The sequence below is a fragment of the Syngnathus scovelli genome, chromosome 17 (assembly GCF_024217435.2).
Source record: "Syngnathus scovelli strain Florida chromosome 17, RoL_Ssco_1.2, whole genome shotgun sequence".
NCBI classification, from domain to species: domain Eukaryota; kingdom Metazoa; phylum Chordata; class Actinopteri; order Syngnathiformes; family Syngnathidae; genus Syngnathus; species Syngnathus scovelli.
Genome location: NC_090863.1, coordinates 11,123,667 through 11,144,899, shown reverse-complemented (window position 1 = coordinate 11,144,899; position 21,233 = coordinate 11,123,667). Strand labels below are relative to the sequence as shown.

At 38.7% G+C, this 21,233-nt stretch overlaps 3 protein-coding genes across 5 annotated transcripts; 1 reads left to right on the top strand and 2 right to left on the bottom strand.

Moving 5' to 3' along the window:
• Window positions 1-25: 25 nt before the first annotated feature.
• On the bottom strand, window positions 26-15,164 carry agla (amylo-alpha-1, 6-glucosidase, 4-alpha-glucanotransferase a). Of its 3 annotated transcripts, XM_049748410.2 has the most exons (36): window positions 15,121-15,164; window positions 14,951-15,026; window positions 13,020-13,142; window positions 12,522-12,732; window positions 12,220-12,389; window positions 11,913-12,116; window positions 11,625-11,806; window positions 11,379-11,490; window positions 10,874-11,000; window positions 10,555-10,657; window positions 10,283-10,380; window positions 9,838-9,977; window positions 9,206-9,393; window positions 8,746-8,869; window positions 7,509-7,672; window positions 6,906-7,007; window positions 6,673-6,828; window positions 6,449-6,599; window positions 6,092-6,216; window positions 5,841-5,953; window positions 5,614-5,748; window positions 5,213-5,343; window positions 4,993-5,129; window positions 4,733-4,866; window positions 4,454-4,629; window positions 4,208-4,310; window positions 3,980-4,103; window positions 3,165-3,266; window positions 2,946-3,057; window positions 2,539-2,674; window positions 2,201-2,313; window positions 1,910-2,103; window positions 1,729-1,826; window positions 1,484-1,571; window positions 1,143-1,276; window positions 26-871 (listed from the first exon to the last, which is right to left on the bottom strand). In XM_049748410.2, the coding sequence occupies exons 3-36, from the start codon at window positions 13,105-13,107 to the stop codon at window positions 754-756; spliced, it is 4,593 nt and encodes a 1,530-aa protein (XP_049604367.1). In that variant the 5' UTR covers window positions 13,108-13,142; window positions 14,951-15,026; window positions 15,121-15,164; the 3' UTR covers window positions 26-753. The 3 variants fall into 3 exon arrangements, with proteins under 3 accessions (XP_049604367.1, XP_049604366.1, XP_049604365.1); XM_049748409.1 differs by lacking the exons at window positions 8,746-8,869; window positions 14,951-15,026; window positions 15,121-15,164 and adding exons at window positions 8,363-8,486; window positions 14,062-14,329; XM_049748408.1 differs by lacking the exons at window positions 14,951-15,026; window positions 15,121-15,164 and adding an exon at window positions 14,062-14,328.
• On the top strand, window positions 15,160-17,651 carry LOC125985506 (26S proteasome non-ATPase regulatory subunit 7). The gene is made up of 8 exons (XM_049748418.2): window positions 15,160-15,320; window positions 15,714-15,805; window positions 16,005-16,097; window positions 16,191-16,288; window positions 16,359-16,439; window positions 16,613-16,704; window positions 16,834-17,032; window positions 17,179-17,651. Exons 1-8 carry the CDS (start codon window positions 15,247-15,249, stop codon window positions 17,428-17,430), a joined length of 981 nt encoding a protein of 326 aa, XP_049604375.1. The 5' UTR covers window positions 15,160-15,246; the 3' UTR covers window positions 17,431-17,651.
• Window positions 17,652-17,683: 32 nt separating this feature from the next.
• Window positions 17,684-21,128, bottom strand: si:dkey-29d8.3 (uncharacterized protein LOC556220 homolog). The gene is made up of 7 exons (XM_049748419.2): window positions 20,585-21,128; window positions 19,969-20,113; window positions 19,787-19,882; window positions 19,095-19,239; window positions 18,727-18,872; window positions 18,387-18,526; window positions 17,684-18,255 (listed from the first exon to the last, which is right to left on the bottom strand). Exons 1-7 carry the CDS (start codon window positions 20,682-20,684, stop codon window positions 18,107-18,109), a joined length of 921 nt encoding a protein of 306 aa, XP_049604376.1. The 5' UTR covers window positions 20,685-21,128; the 3' UTR covers window positions 17,684-18,106.
• Between the last annotated feature and the right edge of the window lie 105 nt (window positions 21,129-21,233).

Sequence of the window (21,233 nt, the reverse complement as noted above, 5' to 3'; positions counted from 1 at the left end):
CCAAATTAAAAAAAAAACACTTAAAAGCCTGTATCAATTTTTATTGCATTAATACAGTACAGTACAGTACAGAACAGTTCAGTACAGGTAGACTTGGGTGACTTTTTTCAGTAAGTAAACAGTGTGTGAACATAAAAGGTGCTACAAATAGGTACAATTAAAAGTATGAGACCAAAAGTTAGCAAGACAAAGACAACATGAACCTTGAATTAATGAGGACATCAGATCCAAATGTATGAACACAACATTGACAGATGATTCACTTACAGTATTTGTTATTTATTTTTATCCTAGCCATAACAATATGGTATAAAGCAGTTGATGCCATGGTAATGTTGCACTAGCTCTTTTTTTTTTTTTTGCCTTTGTGCATGCATATTTTCCTGTTGCTTGCATGTTACTTCTGCTTATTTCTACACAACTAAATATTGCTGATTCCTTTGCTACTTGCACATATAACATTATTCCACTGTGCCTTCATACTCTTCTAATTAAAAATCTTGAACAAAAACTTGGTGTTACTTGAGTCGAGTGTTGAATTTCACACTCTGGTTGAATTTAAACCACCTAATAACTATGTAACATTAGCTGATTTAATCAATTAGAAACACTTGAAATAAATACTTTTGTGGGTGTGACATTTTTTCAAATTAAATTCATTTCAACATGAAGTGCATTGCAAAACCACTGGAATTTAACACACTCATCTCAACTGAGTCAAAGAGATATTGGAAAGGGCCTTGTAGAGGTTTTCTAGAAGTCATACAGTACTTCCAACAGAGTAGCCAAAGACCATGCTTGAGTCTCACAGCTAAACGGGCAGTATTGGCCATTCTCATTTGTTAATTCTGGTAGACCTTTCCATGGAGACCTAAAATAGATAACGACAGAGGTTTGGGGGGTAAAGGGGGAAAAGCAAAAATTAAACACAGATAACTTTATTGTTGATCATGATTTTTATCATTATGCTCAAAACAGGGGTCCTGCAGGTACTGGCAAATCGAATTGAATATTTTTCATTGCAATTATTAATGCAACTCATAACACATTTGATGACCACGTACACACGAGCATACGCAATCACGTGATGAAATGAAAAAAGTGGGAGCTTCATTTTTATATACAACATATGACATTCGTACCTCTCCAGATGAGTGTAATGTTGTGAAAGAACATTTTTCACCAGGGTCACCGTCTTGGCATAGGTTTTTTCACCAAGCTTTCTGGCAAAGTAGAGCTTAGCACGCAAGAAGTATCCGACAGGCCATAGCCACTCCTGGACAGACATAAGAATTGGAAATAGGAATTGAACTGATTAGTCGACTCGTCCAGTGCCATTCAACATCAAACCTGCATGCCAAAATCGCAAAGGGGTTCAAGTCATTCTGCAAGATGAATTTAGAAGTGGACCTTGTTTTAAACAATGGCTGTCCTTGTCCTTCATTATTACTACCAATTATCAAACTCAAATTGACTTTCTCACCGGTCCTTGATGGTAGTTGAAGCCTTTTGCCACATTGTAGTTGTCATTGTCCAGTGCATTGTCATACACGCCACAGTAGACCATATCACTGCAGGTACGCAAAAATGCAGGAAACATATTTAAAAATCCAACCATATAGACGAAACACGGAATATTTAGGTCAGTATTTTTAAAAAAATATATTTTTTTAATGTTAAGCTACTACATTTCCATATTAGTATTAACACTTGAGGACGGTGTATTACTCAGGGTCGAGGGTTTTCATTCCTAGGGGTCCAAGTAATTTCTCCTCAGCAATTTCAAGAGCTTTCCAGGCTCTTTCCACAGTAAACAGTTCTGGAGCCTGTCATTTAAAAAAATCTAATCAAATCAAACAGCTCTATCAACACGTAGAAGTTTATTATTTCAATAGCAGTACCAACTTACCACGACCATGGCAATTGTAAAGTTCGGTCTGAGTTGGTAGTCACACCATGGGCTAGATGCTCCAAAACTGTCCTTATAGATACCTTTTTTGTGTACAAGATCAGATTGATTCTCCTCGGACACCCAGAAATTTGGTTCGTAGGACTGCTGGATCTGTTCATTCCATTTGGTGTATAAGATAAACACCTCTTTTCCTGCAACACAATGCAATGGAATCTCAGATTTAGGTTGCAAAATATACAGTATTTTATGAACTACTACTACTGCGTATTTTTAATGTGTGTTTAATACCATTTCTGTGAACTTTTGCTCCATCATAAGGAAACAGTCCCTTGGCATGGAGCTCCACAATCCAGCGGATGGCTGACTTACTTAGACCAATGATCTCCACAGCTGCTCCGTCTCTGCGAGGAGAATTTGACATTGCATTTTTTCATTCATGTAGATAATCATGCACATTTCTGAGGGCAATGGAAACCCAGCTGAGAGCTATCCACAATGGTGTAAAAGCTTTGTCGTCTTTTTTTAGTGAATTACATGTCCAATATTAATGTACGTACATACAGAGAAAAAGGTAGTATCACACTATTTTAGCAAATTCAAGTGTGATCAGTATTTCTCGCTTTTACCTGGGAGTAGCTGGCATGCCTTTGTTTTTTGCTTTCTCACTCTCTCCCATTTTATCCATCCACGTGCCACAGTTAAAACGGTTTCCTCCATGGACTAGGCCTGTTGCAGGGTCGACGTTGATAACAACATTGAACCCTGGAAGGAAGAAAGTCGGAAGAGTGTTTAGGCCTTCATTATGCTAGAACACAAAATTTGTGAGTTTTTGGTCAACGCTGTAACTGGGGCAATACGCAGTTCATCAAAAAAAAAAAAGCTAATTTTTAGCGTTAAACCTACGAAAAATCATGAAACTCCTTATACACATCAATCCTGGAAAAATAACCAATATTTTATGAGTTAATTGTTTATTTTAGCGCAGCAGCGTCGTTTGTGGTTAACACAAGCACGCACGCGCACATCCTCAGACCTTCATCTTTCATGTGCATGTCTATCTTGGGTCCAGCATTTCGCTCTCTGAAGGAAATTCCCTCGAGGTGACGCTGCAGAATCTCTTGGACTACATCATATAGAGGCTGCTCCTGTACACAAACACGGTATATCTCAATACATAATTCAAAAGTTCCATTTTTTGATGACTGAAAGTTGTGTGTTTTGAATTACAGTAGAGACATGTGAAGGTACATACCACTTCTCCTGGTAGGCAGGGCTCACTATCATCAGTTGGATACATGCGTGTGACAGGAGACTGGAGGATACTATGTCCTTGGGGAACATGGTTAACGTAATCCTGAAAAGTAAATAAATAGTATAGTATTGTAAGGATAATTAGAAATGGGAGGGGGGTGCATTGCTGGGGTGTCGCTTTGGAAGTCGAAAATTTGTCCGTAAGTACTGTATTTTCCAGACTATAAGGCGCACCGGACTATAAGGCGCACCTTCAATGAATGGCCCATTTTAAAACTTTGTCCTTATTTAAGACGCACCATTAATGCATCATGTCAGATTTTTAATCCAAATCAAATCATTCTCCATTTTATCTTTTTTATTTCAACTTCAGACGCAACAAATTACTTTATAATCACAAATTAATGATCCATAGTCTTTTTGATTCATGATTCATAGTCTTCAGCGGGCCACTTATTATTGATTTCATGACACAAAGCTTCGGGCCAGTTTAAATTTAGGAATTTGGTCCATATATAAGGCGCACCGGACTATAAGGCGCACTGTCGGCTTTTGAGAAAATTCTAGGTTTTTAGGTGCGCCTTATAGTCCGGAAAATACGGTAGATGCAAAAAAATCACGAGGCTCCGGTTTGTATGTCGAAAAGTTCGTATTACTACCTACTTAACTATATCACCATCATGAACCAATTGTTAGATCTCTGCGTTTTTCTTTTGACTGTCAAAAATGAAAAATTGAATTTTATTTATGTATTTAATTACCTTAAGCACCTCTGTGGTATGCGTTTATATGTAGTACATTCTCGTTTGCTCCTACCTGCAGGCACTGCAGCCACCACCACACAGCATCACGGCAATTGTATCTGGCAAAGCGACCCTCTCCCAGCAAGTTTGGGATTAAACCATGACGTAATGTCCCTGCGAAGGCCAAGATGATGTTTCTAAGGACACAGCAGAAGACCTCATTTATTGTTAATTTACTTTATCCAAACAGGAAATAATAGCATGGCATAAAATAATCATGTATGCAGACATAGATGGATACCGGGCTTCGGTGTGTCTCCCAGTGAGCAGCATCAGTCCTCTGAGAGCAATAAAAGTGTCTCTGCCCCAGCAACGGAAAATTCCAGTAGAGAAATGAGGAAGACCTGATGAAACAAATTTGAATCAGTATTAAGTAAAATAGAGATGGGGGAGTACCAATACTAGATATTGGTATCAGTGCCGATACTAGATTATTTCAAGTGATTGGTACGATAAACGATTATAGATAATTTCGTAGTTTGGTGACCTGCAGCCACTGTCACACAGCACTGCTCCTTCTGGCCAGTTATTGGGCTGATGCAATATGGAATGTTGTCAATTTTAGTCGATAGAGGAGGAAGGGCAGGGACGCGTCCGACACCACACATCTGAAGTGAACCCAACGCCAAGTGTCGCACAAAGCTTGAGCCACTCTGAATGAAACTAAATAAAAATTGAAAACGGAAACTCTGATTAATCTTCATATGAAAAGCAGACTATTTGCATAATTTGCATAAACACTGGTTGCATAATTACAAAAAACTACCTTGACATGAGTTTGAAAGTTGCATCCAGAGCTGTGGTGAAAGTTGACACAAGGATTGCATCAAAGTAAGATGGTATGAGATAGCGCGGGATGTGCTTCAAATAAGTAAACATGGCCTCGAGCCATTGTCCAACCTGCACATAAGAAATGACTCAAGTTGTCTCCATTGGAATGTACAAGTGAGATTTCACCAAGACTAAATCAGCGGTAGTAATTATGTCTCGTAGTTATTTTGGCTCAAAGATATTTTAAAGTTTTACCTGTGCAAGAGGTCCTTCTTTATTCACGAGTCTATTGACAATATATTCCATTAGCCAGTCTCCTTGTCTGAGGTTAGAACACACAGGATGGCCCAGGTCGTTGTTGGCGCGAATATCAGCCAAAATTGACATCAGTCCTGCATATAGTATACAGAAGCACAATATTCATCAAATAAATTCATAGGATAAAGGGAATTCATTGAACTCCAATATCACTTACCTTGGAGGCCGGCATATTTGAAGGTTCCCCAACCTGGAATATTGTAACAGCCTCCGCCATCCTCTTGTTCTTCGGCATCGCAGCGAAATAGCAGGACATTCATGTCTGCTAGCGTCAACTTTGACATCAGCCTAGAGTTTCATTCAAGATAATCATGTACAACATAGTGATGCTATAAATGGTAGAACTAACTAACTAAAATCTTATATAAGTCGCACCTGACTATAAGCCGCAGGGTTCAAAATTTTGGAAAAAAGTCGCGGCTTATAGTCCGGAAATTACGGTATACACAAAGAAAAATAACTATTCAAAGCATTTGATTAAATTCAGTGAAGTCAAATGGATTGCATCATGTTTATGATAATGACAGGAAAATTCTACATATCTAGATGTGGACTCACTGTGCCAAAGGCATCTTCAGGGCGTCTGGTGGGTTTTCATCTGCTATGCTGCCTTTTCGGTATTTTAGGCTAAATTGGGACAGATAATAGCGGAGTGCCCCGACCAACTTCTGAGCTTTGGGGTCCAAACTAACCCTATAAGGAAGAGAAAGGTGTTTTTTTTTTTTTTAAATCAGAGATTTTAGTGTAACGATGCAGTTTTGAGGAGGTAATGAATTCTATAGTACCTGAAGGCAATGACACTTCCCGGTGTCAGTTTCTTGAAGCTGATTTCCTGTACAAACTCTGATCGACCTTTAGATGTCACACCAGCATGGTTCACCACTGAGCTCTCCTGTAACTGCAAATACACACAAATATTTGATTAAGCATAAATCTTTGTGATTACTGGAATCAACATGCAACATGATTTTTTTTTTTAATGAAATGAATCATATAACGAGAATTCAATGCTGAAGAAAGTAGGTATTTTATTTACCGGAATATGCTCTTTTATCTCAACTGTGTATTCGGGCATGCCGTTGATGAAGTTGTCATCTTTTACGAAACTCCCAGCATGTCTTTCCACTGTCCTTGCTTCCAACACAACCTCCTCAATTTTTCCTGGAGAGAAGATTTGGGTAACAGGATCAATGCATAACAATGATCATGACAAAAAAACACACCAAATGACTATAATGAAAAATCCCACACTATTATAACCCTGCTGAATACTCAAATAAAACGAAAGGCATAACATTATCATCAATCTCAATCTCTAATTAATGACATTAAGCACAAAAAAGAAAAAAAAATTCTGCACCACAACTATTTGCGTTGTGTGTGATTCTCCTACCAGGTATAAACATCGGTGGCACATCAGTTCTATAGTTGTGTGTTTTAGGATTCTTGAAAGCTGTCCTACAAACTGCCACTACTGACTGATGGGTGCTGGGACAGTGGCGAGTAATGGCCACAATATCTTCATCAACCTGGTCTACATAGACCTATAGAGGAGACATATTCAAATATTATATGTAGAAATAGATATATTAAAAAAAACTACGACCAAAATTATACCTGTATGAAGCCTTGAGCAGCCAGTTCTTGATGCAACTTATTGAGTGCCAGTTTCCCGGCAATGATGCCAGTCTGTGGTCCAACCTCGCTGGCAGAGGTCAGGGAAGCAGAAGGGTTCCACTTTGGGTAAAAACGCTCCTCTGTGACAACAGAAATCTACACACACACACAAACTTCAATAAATTTGAATATAAAATGCAGTGTATTGTATTAAAGCGTATGTTGAATATTACTTGATGTGGAACTAATTCATCATATCCTCTTGTTGAGCCAGTAGCACAGCAGGCCATGGAGACCATCGCAGAACTTGGAAGAGAGTCCAGTGCTGAACGCAGCTGCACAATGGAAACAAAGAAACACTGGTACCGTATTTTCCGGACTATAAGGCGCACCTTCAATGAATGGCCCATTTTAAAACTTTGTCCTTATATAAGGCGCACCGGACTATAAGGCGCACCATTAATGCATCATGTCAGCTTTTTAATCTAAATCAAATCATTCTCCATTTTATCTTTTTTATTTCAACTTCAGACGCAAAACAAATTACTTTATAATCACAAAATAATGATCCATAGTCTTTTTGATTCATGATTCATAGTCTTCAGCGGGCCACTTATGATTGATTTCATGACACAATGCTTCGGGCCAGTTTAAATTTTGGAATTTGGTCCATATATAAGGTGCACCGGACTGTAAGGCGCACTGTCGGCTTTTGATAAAATTTTAGGTTTTTAGGTGCGCCTTATAGTCTGGAAAATACGGGAATTATAATGTAAATATAATAAATTTTTTCTACCACTAGTTAGTTATGTCATGATGTGATTTGGATAAACCACCTGTATAGGACATTCGTTGTCATGGGTTACATCAAGGAACATGGCATGTGCAATGCATGGCGTCAGTGGGCGGAGACTTGGCTGAACAAACGCTCCGACTGGTTCACCACCATAACGATAGACCAATCTTCCCTCTTCATGGCTATCACCAGCGGACATGGCCTCTAAAAGATTAAGGGTGCAAAACAGAGAAGAAAAAGCTTGTTGCTACTTTATAGCTTTAACGTCTTAAAAAATATTCATTGCTATTCAGTCATGTTTCTCAGTGTGCTTATTAGTTAACATGCAAATTCCAGATACTGTAGCGTCATAGAATAGCGCAGTCAATGTTTTTTGAGTTAGTATGTTAATTTGTAATTAAATGCAATTTAAATTCAACACTCGACAATTACTTTTTGTAGCTTCGTAGAACAGAGCAGTCAATGTTTTTTTTAGTTAGTATGTTAATTTGTAATTAAATGCAATGTAAATACAACATTCGACAATTAGTTGTTATTTTTTTATTTAGTGATTTGGTCACCTTTCCAGTATTTCGGCACAGCCATTCCGGTGATGTCACATAGGTTTGAGTAACTTGCAAATAAGTTAATGTACTTACTTCCCCTTTCTTTTTTTTCATGTTCACTGGATGTCAGACAACTGTGTAATTCTTCAATTTTTTTTAATTCCTATCCATTATAAATGTGATAATTAAATCAATATAATTCAATTTAAATTTAATAATTTAAATAATTAATTTAAACGATGAAACATCCGTCATAGCCAAATACTTATATATATTATATACTAATATTTTTTTATACAAACTGTGACTAGATATATCTATGTGAGGTTTTAAAAATACAATACCGTACCTCGTATGAGTGATGTAATCCCTAGATCTGTAACGAAGATGTTATCCAGTTCCTCACTGCCAGTGAAGAGTTCAGCCACCACATACAGGTTAGGGCACACTGTTCTAGCCACATCTAGCATGTACTGGTCAACCAACACACAAAGCAACACAGCAAAGTCCAAGAAGTCAATAAAAATTAAGGATGGCAAAAAGGAAGTGGAGGAATGGATATAATTGTGATGAAGCCGGTTAGTGACAGTGAAGAGGAAGGGAAAAGTAACACCACAATTAATTCATTCAGTCCAGGAAAACAGAATAGGAAGGAAAGTGAAAGAACACAAAATGCAGGGAAAAGAGAAGAAAAAAAAAAACAAAACAATATTAGTTTGATTGAACAAGTACCTCTTACAAGGCTGCTAATTCCCAGCCGATTCACAAATACATTGTCAATGATTTCGCTGCCTGTAAACAGTTCAGCTATCAAATACAAATTGGGTCTGACCACTCTGGCTGCATCAAGCATAGCCTGGACAAGACATTACATTACAGACAGGGAGAAAAGAAGAGAATTTAGTGCACAGCAGTTTGCGAGAGTTCTTCTTCTTTTGTTGTGAGCTCAAATCAAATGAGGATCTAACAAAATACAGCTAAGCCTTCATTTTACACGCTTCGATACTACGTGATATTTTGTCTAACATGGTTTGGTCGTGGACCCCTCATTTTTTTCTGTTGTATTTTAAATGCACAATATTGTAGAAATTGCGGTGCGAATTTTTAAAAAACGTCTCGTCGTCCGTCCGTACGATCAGCATCCATCCTGAGACGGAATGCTCATCACTGCTGCTACTCCGAGATTGCTTACCTCAGCAACATGTAATGGTGTAGAGTGGCAGTTATCCAGTCTGACTCCATGGAAATATTTGGCTGTTATTTGAGTGTATTTCTTCATGTGAGCCCAGAGAAAAGGGCAGTCTGCAGGTCCCTTGCCATAGCGAAGTTTGACACTGTCACCCCAGCATATCAATTCTCGCCGAACGTAGACATTGGATCCTAAAGTAAGCAGAAATTAAGAGCAGAGACACAGACAATTACAGCAGGGCCAAACAGACAACACAGATTAAATTTAGGAAAGGAAAAAAGTCAAAATCAATAATTAACTGCCCTATTTTTTGTTACTCCTTTAGCCATCACCAGTTCGAATTTTCTCCTTTTTTTATTTTTTAAATACATTACTTGTAGTCTCCAGGATTGTAGAAATTTTAATCTAATCTCTCCAGGTGCTGCAAAATTTTTTCTTTATAATCTGTTTGGGCGATATTATTTACTCCGTTCAGTTTTATCCATTTTCTATTACTTGAAAACAAGGTAGTGGGTGTGGCCAAACGGTTTCGCAAATCCGCCATCTTTATTACTCGGACAGACATTTGTAGTCCAAACAACTCAAATATGCTTTCTGCATGTGGACCTTACATCTAGTAATTAGCCAATGTTTACCTGGTTCAGCAAAATTGCGCAGCGGATCATCACCCATCACCCAACCATTGTGAGCCATGAAGTTACATGTCTTGTCTGGTTCATCTATCATCTGCATCTCCTGCTCGAGAGTCATGTCTGGATATGGGAAGGTGAAATACCTGTGAGAGGAAGACAGAAAAAAATCAGGGCCTTTTAAAAACCTAAAAAAACCTTAAAAACCTTTGTTCCAGGTAAAACTGTTTTGAAAATATTGAAATTATTCTAAGATTAAAAATAACCTTAACCCTAATTTTATCAATAATAACGTATTAGAGTATTTTTGGTAGTCTAGTTTTTGAAAAAAACAACAACAACAACGTTTGTTTGTTTTTAAATACCATCATTTAACACTCCAAAATTATCTAAAAACTGATGCTTCTTGGAAGGGTTGAACAGACACACAAGCAAAAAATAAAAAATTGACCTGGTAACAAGAGGGTTCTTCTTGCTAAGAGGGCCTAATTTGGGTCCATGTCCAGCCAGACGCTCATACATAACATTTCCCAAAATGCAGTTGGCTGCCTGCAAGCAAACGATTACAAACAAATATGAAATAAAAACAGAGATCATCAAAATGCTTATTCTTTTGAATTTCTATAATGTCTCCTCACGCATTATGGTTTATAACTTTCTCATCATTAATTCCAAGAAAAATGGACTCATCAATATAAACAGATTAGGTTATGTTTTGTCTACCTGTTCTTGATGTTGATGCACAATGTGGAGTTGTTCGTCATTAAGCTGGTTCAGTTTCTGTCGCAACAATTGGCAGCAGTCCTCGATGTGCTGTGGGGAAAAGCTGTATGAACAGTAAAAACAATTAAGTTAAGTGCAGTAAAAGGTTCAAAAAGATGTCTTTCGGACATTATTTCAGCTTGTTGGCAGATTCTGAAAATAGACATTTCAAGGATTGAAGTGGGAATAAAATAAGATAGGGGTGCACAAGTATTTGTGTAAAAAAAAAAAAAAAGATAAAGGTATGAATTCAAATGAACTGTGTTAAAATGTGTCTTACCTGTGAGGTACAAATGTTTGGAGAGCAGAGTTCATGTCCACTGTGTTGCCATAACGTCGCCAACCAGGGTCCTGGATAATCGTAAGGCCTTTTTCCCCTTCAGTCTTACTATGGTCTGGTTTCGCGCCTTAAAATACACACAATGATTAATGCGACCCAACACCAAGGACACGGTTGACCTCCAGGGGTTGTAGCAGACTGACAGAATCAAATTAGTGCCAATGTTGTACGTTTCAACAAAATCTGTAAAAAAAATCTTGTCTTCTGGGATTGCGATTTCGGTTCTAAAAACAATAAATAGTTCAGACCTATACAACACAGTGTAAAAATAAAAGGAAATAATATATAAGCTAGGTATTTGATTTTTATTCTTGTCTCATATTCATGTTTTGGAACCCAAATTTATTTCAATCAACAGCCAAAATAAAAAAAAAAATGGCCGTACTGTTTCATTCCTCTACAAGTGTATACTGTACGTATATCTCAGATGAACAGTTCTACATACCGTCTTGTAAGAGAGTTCTGAACTGCTCGATAGCATTGTCCACTTTGACCTGGTAGAACTCCCAGAGTTTAATCTGAGGATACACATCTTTCCATAGCACACTTCGAATCTCCTGACAAACACAAACACACACGCAAACACAAACACAACAGTAAAATTGTCAATATTTTCCCAGTTGTCCGAACAGTCCATGTTCCCTTTGCAAATTGACAAAAACCAAAGTCTAAAAAGCAATCGTGCACTTACATTCAGATGATTCTCATTGGTGATATTAGCAGTAAGGCCAATGTCCTCGTACCGTCCATTTACGATTCTGGTGGTTAAATGCCAGATAGCTCTGTCCAACACCCAGGCTGGACGTAGATGGGGAGAGTTCACCAGGTTGTAACCACATTCTGGATGTTCAAGGATCCACTTGCTATTAGCAGCTGAAAACACAAAAACATACAATGATGAAAATCACAAAAAAAAAAAAAAGACCGTAATGCCAAATACTTCTGTACCTAAACTTTTCTAACACATTGGGTTACTTACCAGTATGGTTGTACACCACATCAGTAATACACAGCATGTTCCATTCTTTCCTCATCTTCTCCACTAGCGCTCCAACATGTGTCCAGGTATAGTTTTGGCCATCTGGGCTGAATTCGGGGCTAAAGGTTAGCTGGTCTGCCAAGGAGTAGCAAGACCTGGATAGTCCTAATGTCTGCAAAGGCGTGAAATGGATCATGTTGTACCCTAGGGAATAAAATAAACATATGCATTGTTAATATGGTAACCCAAACTCCTGTGACTGGACTCACACTCATGTTGCCATCTTCAAAAGAAATCACACACATACCTGACTCCTTTGCAACTTGCAATCTGGCTGGCCAGTCATTTAAGGTACCCAAACATTTGGATAAATAGGTCTGAATGGTGATGCAGTCTAATGGGAGGACACGGTTCTCTGATCCAACACGAAGGATTGGGTTGACAACAATGTAGCCTCCTCCAGATTTCTCTGCGTCCCTATAAGGGGGAATAATATTTTTCGTTTTGAGTTAGCTACAAGTTGATCGCAATGGCAATCAAGTGATGTTGATATTTAGACATGTCAAATGAATACTAATTTTCATCCTTACAGTTAAAGTGGAGTCTTACCCAAATCCAAAGTAGTACTGGAAAGAACCAGCCACCTTGATATCTAGACAGCAAAACTTATCAGAGTCATCTTCACGTCCTGTCGGGTTCTTCCAGGTCAAAACACGGAAAGTGTTTCGTTCAAACGCTTGTCCTTCAGGTGGGTAGTTGGTTTGGACTGTAACTCTCCGGCCCTGAAGACTTGGACCCAGACGGAATTGGAGCTCGAAACCTGAGGAAACATAAATATATTAACTCTCTGGAATCTGAGACTTTTGTTCTTAATAATAAGAATAATTATTTAAAATAAATATTATATAATATACATAATTATTATATAACAATTTTCTTTTTTTCAGTGTGTGCAACGGTGATTAATTAATTTATTTTCCAATACCCCTATAATACCACCCATCCATTATCTGAACCGCTTATCCTCACGAGGGTCGCAATCATGCTAGAGCCTACTAATAACCATAATATTAAATCATTTTAGTTTGAACTAAAAACAAATTTTACCTTGATCAAGTCTGAACAGGGTCCTCTCTAAATTCTCTTTGTCATTGAGTATCAGTACTCGGACCTGCTTCAAGTCTTGAGGCAGCATTTTGGGGGGGTTCGGTTATGCTTAATCCTGGTCACCTGCAAAAAGGACTTGTTATACATTACAATAATTTAATAGGACTGATAAAACATTCACACTAATCTGATTTGACACAGATGTAGTTATCTCTAACTTTCAAATGAAGTTATTTAGTTACTTGCTCATTTAAATGTAATTATGTCACACTACCAATGAAACACATTCTCCTGCACCCCAATTTTTTTTAAATATGAATCATTTCAGAGGGAAACGATGGGGTTGCCTCGTAGTTAAGGCAACATGAAATGATACAGTATAAAGCAGTCATTGGAGCCCCCAGAAACGTCAAACTTGATTCTGCTTCATGCTTTTCCCTGGACAAGGTCAGGAATCTAACTGATAATGTCAACGTGTATTTATATAACTCTTGTCACTGTTGAGCTTACTTGCCAGCCATTGCTCATGTCAACCGTTAACGGCAAAACTAGAACAGGTTTTAGATAAACGTAAGATATGACAGCAAAAAAAAAATGTAGCTTCAAAATGTACTAAGTCCACTTGCCTTGGCAAACAGCAGCAGAGCAAACAACATAAAATATGAGACGTTTGTGTTTTTTTTAACTGCTCGGCATGCATAAATGTTTAGACAGGGGGTGAAAAATAAATTAGAAATAGATTATAATTTATTCTTAATGCATTTGCACGTAAGGTGCACATCAAGTGACAATAGGCCCTTCAAAGGTATGTCCTGGAATGACGGAGTATGTTCGAGTTACATACAAAACGTATTTTGCGTTATTTCAACATGCAAAACCTCTTGAACAAGAAATTTCTTGTTCCCACTTGTGCAAGAAATGACATTCCCTCTTGTGCTTTAATTCTCCAATCTGTTCTGATCACCCACTCTGTCAACCATAACAAACCAGGACTACGACACACAGAATTATGATCATGTTGACATTGATTCAAACGACTGACCCCGTAAAGTGTTTGTCCGTCCTAAGTATTCTCCGTCCTCAGACGAGTGGAACTTGCGGTCTAATTTCTATGCGACGACTGTTTTACTGCAACATTTGAGACTGGAGGCGTGTCGCAGAAAACCAGGCAATGGAGGTTACCGTAATAACAGAAAACAACGCAACAAAATTATTAAGAAACTGTTTTATTTTCTAACATAAAGGCTCTGTTTCGTCGTATTTTAAGTTTTATAGGCATGCATATTATTATATATTGATTTTGGTACAACGGCAGTCGAATTTCTTACGAGTTATTTTGGTTGCTATTTTTATAACGCCTGGTTCATTGAAGCCCCGCCTCCACGTTACGTGCAGTTCGTCGGGAGACTCGAGGTGCGTTAAGTACCGCACACAAAGTAGGACATCTCAAAACAACATAGATAATCTAAAATAATCTAATTCAATGCACTAATCAGCAATGACAGTTACACGAGCATACTACAGGGAGTATGTGGAAACGTTTTATAATTTATTTCACGCACCAAAATCAGAGTAGATGAATGTCAACTCAAGTCGTAGGGTCAGCAGCTCTGGGAAAGTGGGCATGTATGGGCTGTGGGAACGTGGAGGCCCACTTTGGGACATTGTCGGAATTTCAATGCGTGTTCGGTCTTTTTCTTCAACTAAGCCAAAGTCCGGCCCGCGGGCCAAATCAATATAGTGTCAATATAGTTAAAGAAACTTAATGCTACCCTCAAATGAATGCCGGATGCCAAGCTAAAATAGATGCCTTGTGCCAAATATTCTTGTCTTCCAGCTATAAATGGCTCCCTCAAAATGACAATGTCTAAATGCCTTTCTCAAATTCTAGATGTAATACACAAATTATTCTAGAGGTAAGTCACCATTACCATCTGCATTGGCAATTATTGTTCCAGTCACGCTCCAATTAGCTTCCACTCTCTGGAATGTTTCCTCAACTTCTGCCTGCAAGGTAAAAAAAATATTTATGATATAAGCAATAATACCCCACCGAAACAAATACGATCATATTAAATAATAAAAAAAAAAAAGTTAAAACCATTTCGTCGGCGAGTTTTGCGTCCTCAAGTTGCCACTGGAAACAGAAGTGACGTGTAGGAAGTGACGTCGGCGGAAGTACAGCGTAACCGTCATTGTTGTTAGGCGTGTAAAAGCTACGAAGAAGATGCCGGAGTTAGCAGTAGAAAATGTGGTTGTTCACCCTTTGGTATTGCTCAGCGTGGTCGATCATTTTAACAGGTCGGTGCGTTTATTACGTGTTTTCTTAGTGGGCTACTCCTTTCTGTTTAAATTATGAAAACAAAGTCCCTCCAATGCAAGTGCGCTTTGAGCTAAGCTATGTTAGCCGGCTGAGTCAGCGCGCCGTTGAGAATGAATGGTAAAGAGCCTAGCATAGTTAGCGTTCTAATGCTAGATGTGTTTTCCATAAACACGATGTCAGTAAAATGATAAGATCTGTAAAATCATATATTTTTGACAACTGGACAGTTTTATACATGAATACCGAGGCATCAAACACTTATGATATTTCGTCAATGATGTAATAAGTGGTGTTGTGCTTAGCATTTAGCATTGATTATCCCTCTGACAAGGATAAACTGTTTGGTAACTTTGTCTAATTCAATTATGCAGAATAGGCAAGGTTGGCAATCAGAAAAGAGTGGTGGGTGTCCTCTTGGGGTCGTGGCAGAAGAAAGTTCTTGATGTGTCAAATAGTTTTGCAGGTGAGTGTGTTCACATTATTTCATATTAACTTATCATGATTGAATCAAAGTCAAAGTCAAAGTCAGCTTTATTGTCAATTTCTCCACATGCCAAAGACACACAAAGAAACCGAAATTTCGTTCCCCCCTATCCCACGGTGACAAGACATGGCGCACAACAATCTGAGTAATTGTTAAAAATAAACCTGATTATGTGCAGTACCGTTTGACGAAGATGACAAGGATGACTCTGTATGGTTCCTGGACCACGACTACTTGGAGAACATGTATGGCATGTTCAAGAAAGTCAATGGTAAGATTTGACCGCTGGCTAGCTATGTAAGTGACATGTCTGCATTTTCTTGTGTATTGCATTTACATGTACTTGTGCATATTATCTTTTTAGCTAGAGAAAGAATTGTGGGGTGGTACCACACAGGGCCCAAGTTGCACAAGAACGATATTGCCATCAATGAGCTCATCAAGCAGTACTGTACCAATTCAGTAAGAAACTGCATTTTCTTTCCTTCCTGGGTCTTGCAAGCTTTGCATTGTGCCTCTTTGACCCTCCTAGGTTTTAGTCATTATTGATGTCAAGCCCAAAGACCTCGGCCTTCCCACAGAAGCGTACATCTCTGTAGAAGAAATACATGATGTAAGTAATTTAAATTTTGAAATTCCCATTAATCACAGGGACCCACACACATTAGGTGGAAATCAGCAATAAAGAGAAACTAATTAATAAATGAATGAATAAATAAATATTGTCACCAAAATATAGCCAAACAAGCCAAATTTTTTTTTACATAATATATCGTTTCTTTGTAGGATGGCACGCCAACGTCAAAGACGTTTGAGCACGTTACCAGTGAAATTGGAGCTGAGGAAGCAGAAGAAGTGGGAGTGGAGCACTTGCTCAGGTATTCAATTGCGCTGTTGCTTTGCCATATTCATAAATCGATAACGACCCATGAGCCTAATAAGGAAAAGTGCTGTATAAGATGATTATAAAACCGACCCCCTTCCAAATGGTGTGTGTGCGTGCACAGAGATATTAAGGACACGACTGTGGGGACGCTGTCGCAACGCATCACGAACCAAGTCCATGGTCTGAAAGGGCTCAACTCCAAGCTGCTGGAAATCCGCTCATACCTGGAAAGGGTGGCCGCCGGCAAGCTTCCCATCAACCACCAGATCATCTACCAGCTACAGGATGTTTTCAACCTGCTGCCCGACGTCAACCTGCTGGTAAGTTGACGTACCGCTGAACATGAGACAATGTAAACGAAACCATTAAATTGATTGTAGAGGATTATTTTGGACTTGTTATTCTTTTACCTCAAATCTGCTGTCTAGTCTGTGTTATTTGACCGTTGCCCACTTTGTCCGGGTAGGAATTCACCAAGGCGTTCTACCTGAAGACCAACGACCAGATGCTGGTGGTCTACCTGGCGTCGCTCATCCGCTCAGTGGTGGCCCTGCACAATCTGATCAACAACAAGATCTCCAACCGGGACGCAGAGAAGAAGGAGGGCCAGGAGAAGGAAGAGGGCAAGAAGGAGAAGAAGGACGACAAGGAGAAGAAAGAGGACAAGGAGAAGGACAAAACGGACAGCGCCAAGAAAGACGAGAAGAAAAAGAAATGAGCGGCTCTCGGGCTATAAGCAGGACTCTACTTGGGGAACGGTGTCATTTGAGATGCACACACTCACATACAAAGACTGTTGATGATACCGGTTTGCTTTTTTTGTTCTGAAACACGTCAAAACGAATTCATAGTTTCCATACACGGTGCTGCGCTGCACCTTGGCATTGCTCTTTTTGCAAGCTGCTTTCTGTATCACTTATTAAATTGGAATCATATTCATTTCAGTTGATGATCAATGCGAACACACAAAATAATACTATATGGATTTAATATCAAATATAACAAGCTGCAAAATTTCAAAGGGTTGACAAAATATATAGTGCATGTCATCAGATTTAGGCTGTAACAATAATAATAAAAACCAGGATATTGAACATTACACACAGAGCTAAACATGGCATGCATTTAATAGGCATATGTACTAATGACGGCAATGTAAAAGTACATGATTATTAGCAGAAGTTATTTAAAATGTGTAGATAACAAACAAATTACTTCATACTTACAAGTATAATGACCTATTAACTGCCAGATATAAAAAGTTAAGAACCTTCATATTGGAAAGGCAAAAATAGAAATCTCATGCAAAGTTTTGGCATAGAAAATAAGTTTGACAGCAACAGCCAAAGTGTCAAAAGGGTTTCTGTGTCTAGTGGTCTGAAGATTCCTTATACCTAGGATAAGATCTTGAATTTGGTTCCATCGAGAGGTGAATTCAGCTGTCGTGCCGACCCTAGAGAGAAGAGGGGTCTCCTTTTGTTTCTCCAGATGACGTTACAGACTCGGAACACCAGCAGGATACATGCCAACACCAGGAGAGCAACTAATGACACAAACAGTATACAAGTGAACAGTGACAACCGACCCTAACCCTAACCCATACATTGTCTGACCACACCCCTTTATTCCATGTAACGCATTTTCTCAGCATCATTTGCATAGTTTGACACGCACCCGTAAAGATAGCATTCGGGCTGGGGTCGGCTGGATCAAAATGTTTGAAGACATTTCCAAGCAGCGCCACGATCACAACCGGGTACACTGTCAGAATGTAGCGCACCCAACGATCCAGTACCCAGTTTTCAAGAATAAACCTGGACGGAGATCACTTATTGTAAAATATGATTGCATAACCACAGCAAAATACAACAACCCAAAAAATAATAAATATTATTGCATCAATACATCTGGCAGTCTATAAAAACATTTTTGTTTAATTTTTATAAAGAAAAAAGTGCAAAAAAATTGTTTTCTCGAATAGAAGCCGGGAACAAAATGTCTTTCGTAAGCTTACCAGCCCACCACCTCAGCAAACAGGAGGCAAAGGGACACTGTTGCTGCTGTGCTCTTGGCCACACCCCACAATTGAAGAACTAAAGTGAAGTTGATCAACGAAGCAATTGATGTCCATGTGGTGTAGAGCGCCAAACCATTCTGGACCTTCAAAGTTTCAATCAACAGAGAGACCAAATGAAATGATTGTCATTTTAACAACACAATATTATATACTATTTGTTGTTGTTATTTTATATTTAACCGCTTTTCCACAGTTCTGCCCAGCGGGTAACTGGTTGGAAGTAATTATTTTTTTTATAAACCTAAAAAAAAAAAGAGCTTTTTCAAGGGAACTCTTCACTTGCACTCACACAACAATCCACCTACCAGAATTCTGACACAGGTCAGGTCTTTGGGATAATAAGTTTTTAGCCAGAGTCCATAATAATCTGTGACATAGCAACAGATACCCAAGGCACTGTGGTTGGTTAACACAACCAGGATCAATACAACCAATGCTGACAGCATTAACCTGTAATGGAGAACAGACATGACAAAATCATCAAATTAGTATCTGTTTAATATTTTATGATAATCTGAATTTTATAATGTGGGTTATTGATTCAAGTGGGCCCAGCTTTTCATATTTTAGCATAGTACCACTTCACTGGTTTCTTTTATATCAAACAAATTGTTTTAGGTTATTCACCTGACATGTTTCGGCGGTTTCGTCCCCCTTCATCAGAGTGTCACAGATGTGATGGTGACGCGTCTTTATCAGCTGATAAAGACGCGTCACCATCACATTAAAGACGCGTCACCATCACATCTGTGACACTCTGATGAAGGCGGAAGAAACCGCCGAAACATGTCAGGTGAATAACCTAAAACAATTTGTTTGATATAAAAGAAACCAGTGAAGTGATTAAATAAGGAAAAACAAAATGAACTTAGTACAATTTTTAGCATAGTAGATTTGAGGTATTTTGTTTTTTTTGTTTATTGTTTCCTGATAAATAAGATTTTTTTAACATTAACATGCATTGCGTAAAAAGAAGAACAAGAAACCATATACATACTCTCTGTCCCACAACAGCAGCCATATCATATTCAGCACGATGTTGAACAGCCAGAAGAAATAGAATGCATACGGCAGTAGACACTGAGCCCAGGATCTGTTGAAAACGGGGGAAAAAAAAGTTGCCATTGGTCTTAGAATGAATGGTTAAAAAGATTCCAGTGCACACTAATATTTGCTTACCCCCTGAACACAAATAGGGTAATATATATGACCATTAAGGAGAGCCAGGTATAAATAACACCCCAAATGGAGAAGGTCCAGCCAGCAGGAGTAATGTTGGTCTCATAACGGGCTGACACGTTACCTGTTGAAGATGAGAAGCCACCTGCAAAACAAAGTCACAATTGTTATTTTCTCCAACTCATCCTGTTCAGCACCACAGGTAAGGTAGAGTCTATTTTAGTTTATTTCACTTAGTCACTTGACAAAGTCAAGCACAGAGAACTTGGGCACGGGGGAAACATGCAGATTACCCACAGGAAGACCAGATTCAGGAATCGAACCCACTCTTTCCAGAAAACTTACTCATTAGACCGATTTTAAAATGCAACTTGAAATCAAACTTTCTGGAATGAGGGCCTACACTAACTTTTTCCGTGATAGCAATAGAATAGAGCTCCAAACTTTCTCAGTTGGTAACATCAACCAAAAAGGATAATGATTAAGGAAGTCCATGTAAAATAATTGTTATTCAGAAAAAAAAAAATCACAGTATTCAGTCATGTGGGAATGCGTCAACCAACGCACCACTCGCATAGGGACTTTAAAAACATTTTAGATTATTGAAGCTACTTACCTCTACCAGCCCCTGCTAATCCGTTAACGACTAAAACTGCCACAAAAACCACCGCACACAAGACGATGACAAAGATTCGGGGGTAAATAATATCCCTCATTTTCTCTCCGTTGTGACTTATTTAATCTCCTCCTCGGGTGTGTGTCCAAGCAGATATATAAAGACATGTCAACGTGCTGCCGCACCCCGGTTGACTCACGTGCCTACGTCACGGCCATGTCGGCAGGGGCGGTTTTTCTATCAACGGTAATGCACGAAAATTATGTCAATAAAGTGTTAATTTCCCCAAAAAAGTAGTTCATTTCGCAACCAACTTATATGAGGTTTAATTTTTAGTTGTCAATGCCAATAAGTGGGATATCAATCCAGAACATTTGGAAGGGGGGGCGGGGCGATGAAAATCTGTGTTTGTGTAAGGTTAACTGTACGTCGCTGTGTCCCGCTGTGTGTGTGTGTGTTGTAATCTGTGCCGCATGATTTTTATGAGTGTACACCACTTTGTATAATGATTTGCGGTTTTGTTCTTTTGCTAATCTTGGCGGCGACGCCCATGGTTAGCATCTTTGACCCTACTAGCTTAGCAATACCATAGGCATGAATCTATGTGGTTGCATCGCAGACAACGACCTGAACGTCTTAGCCTGTTGCT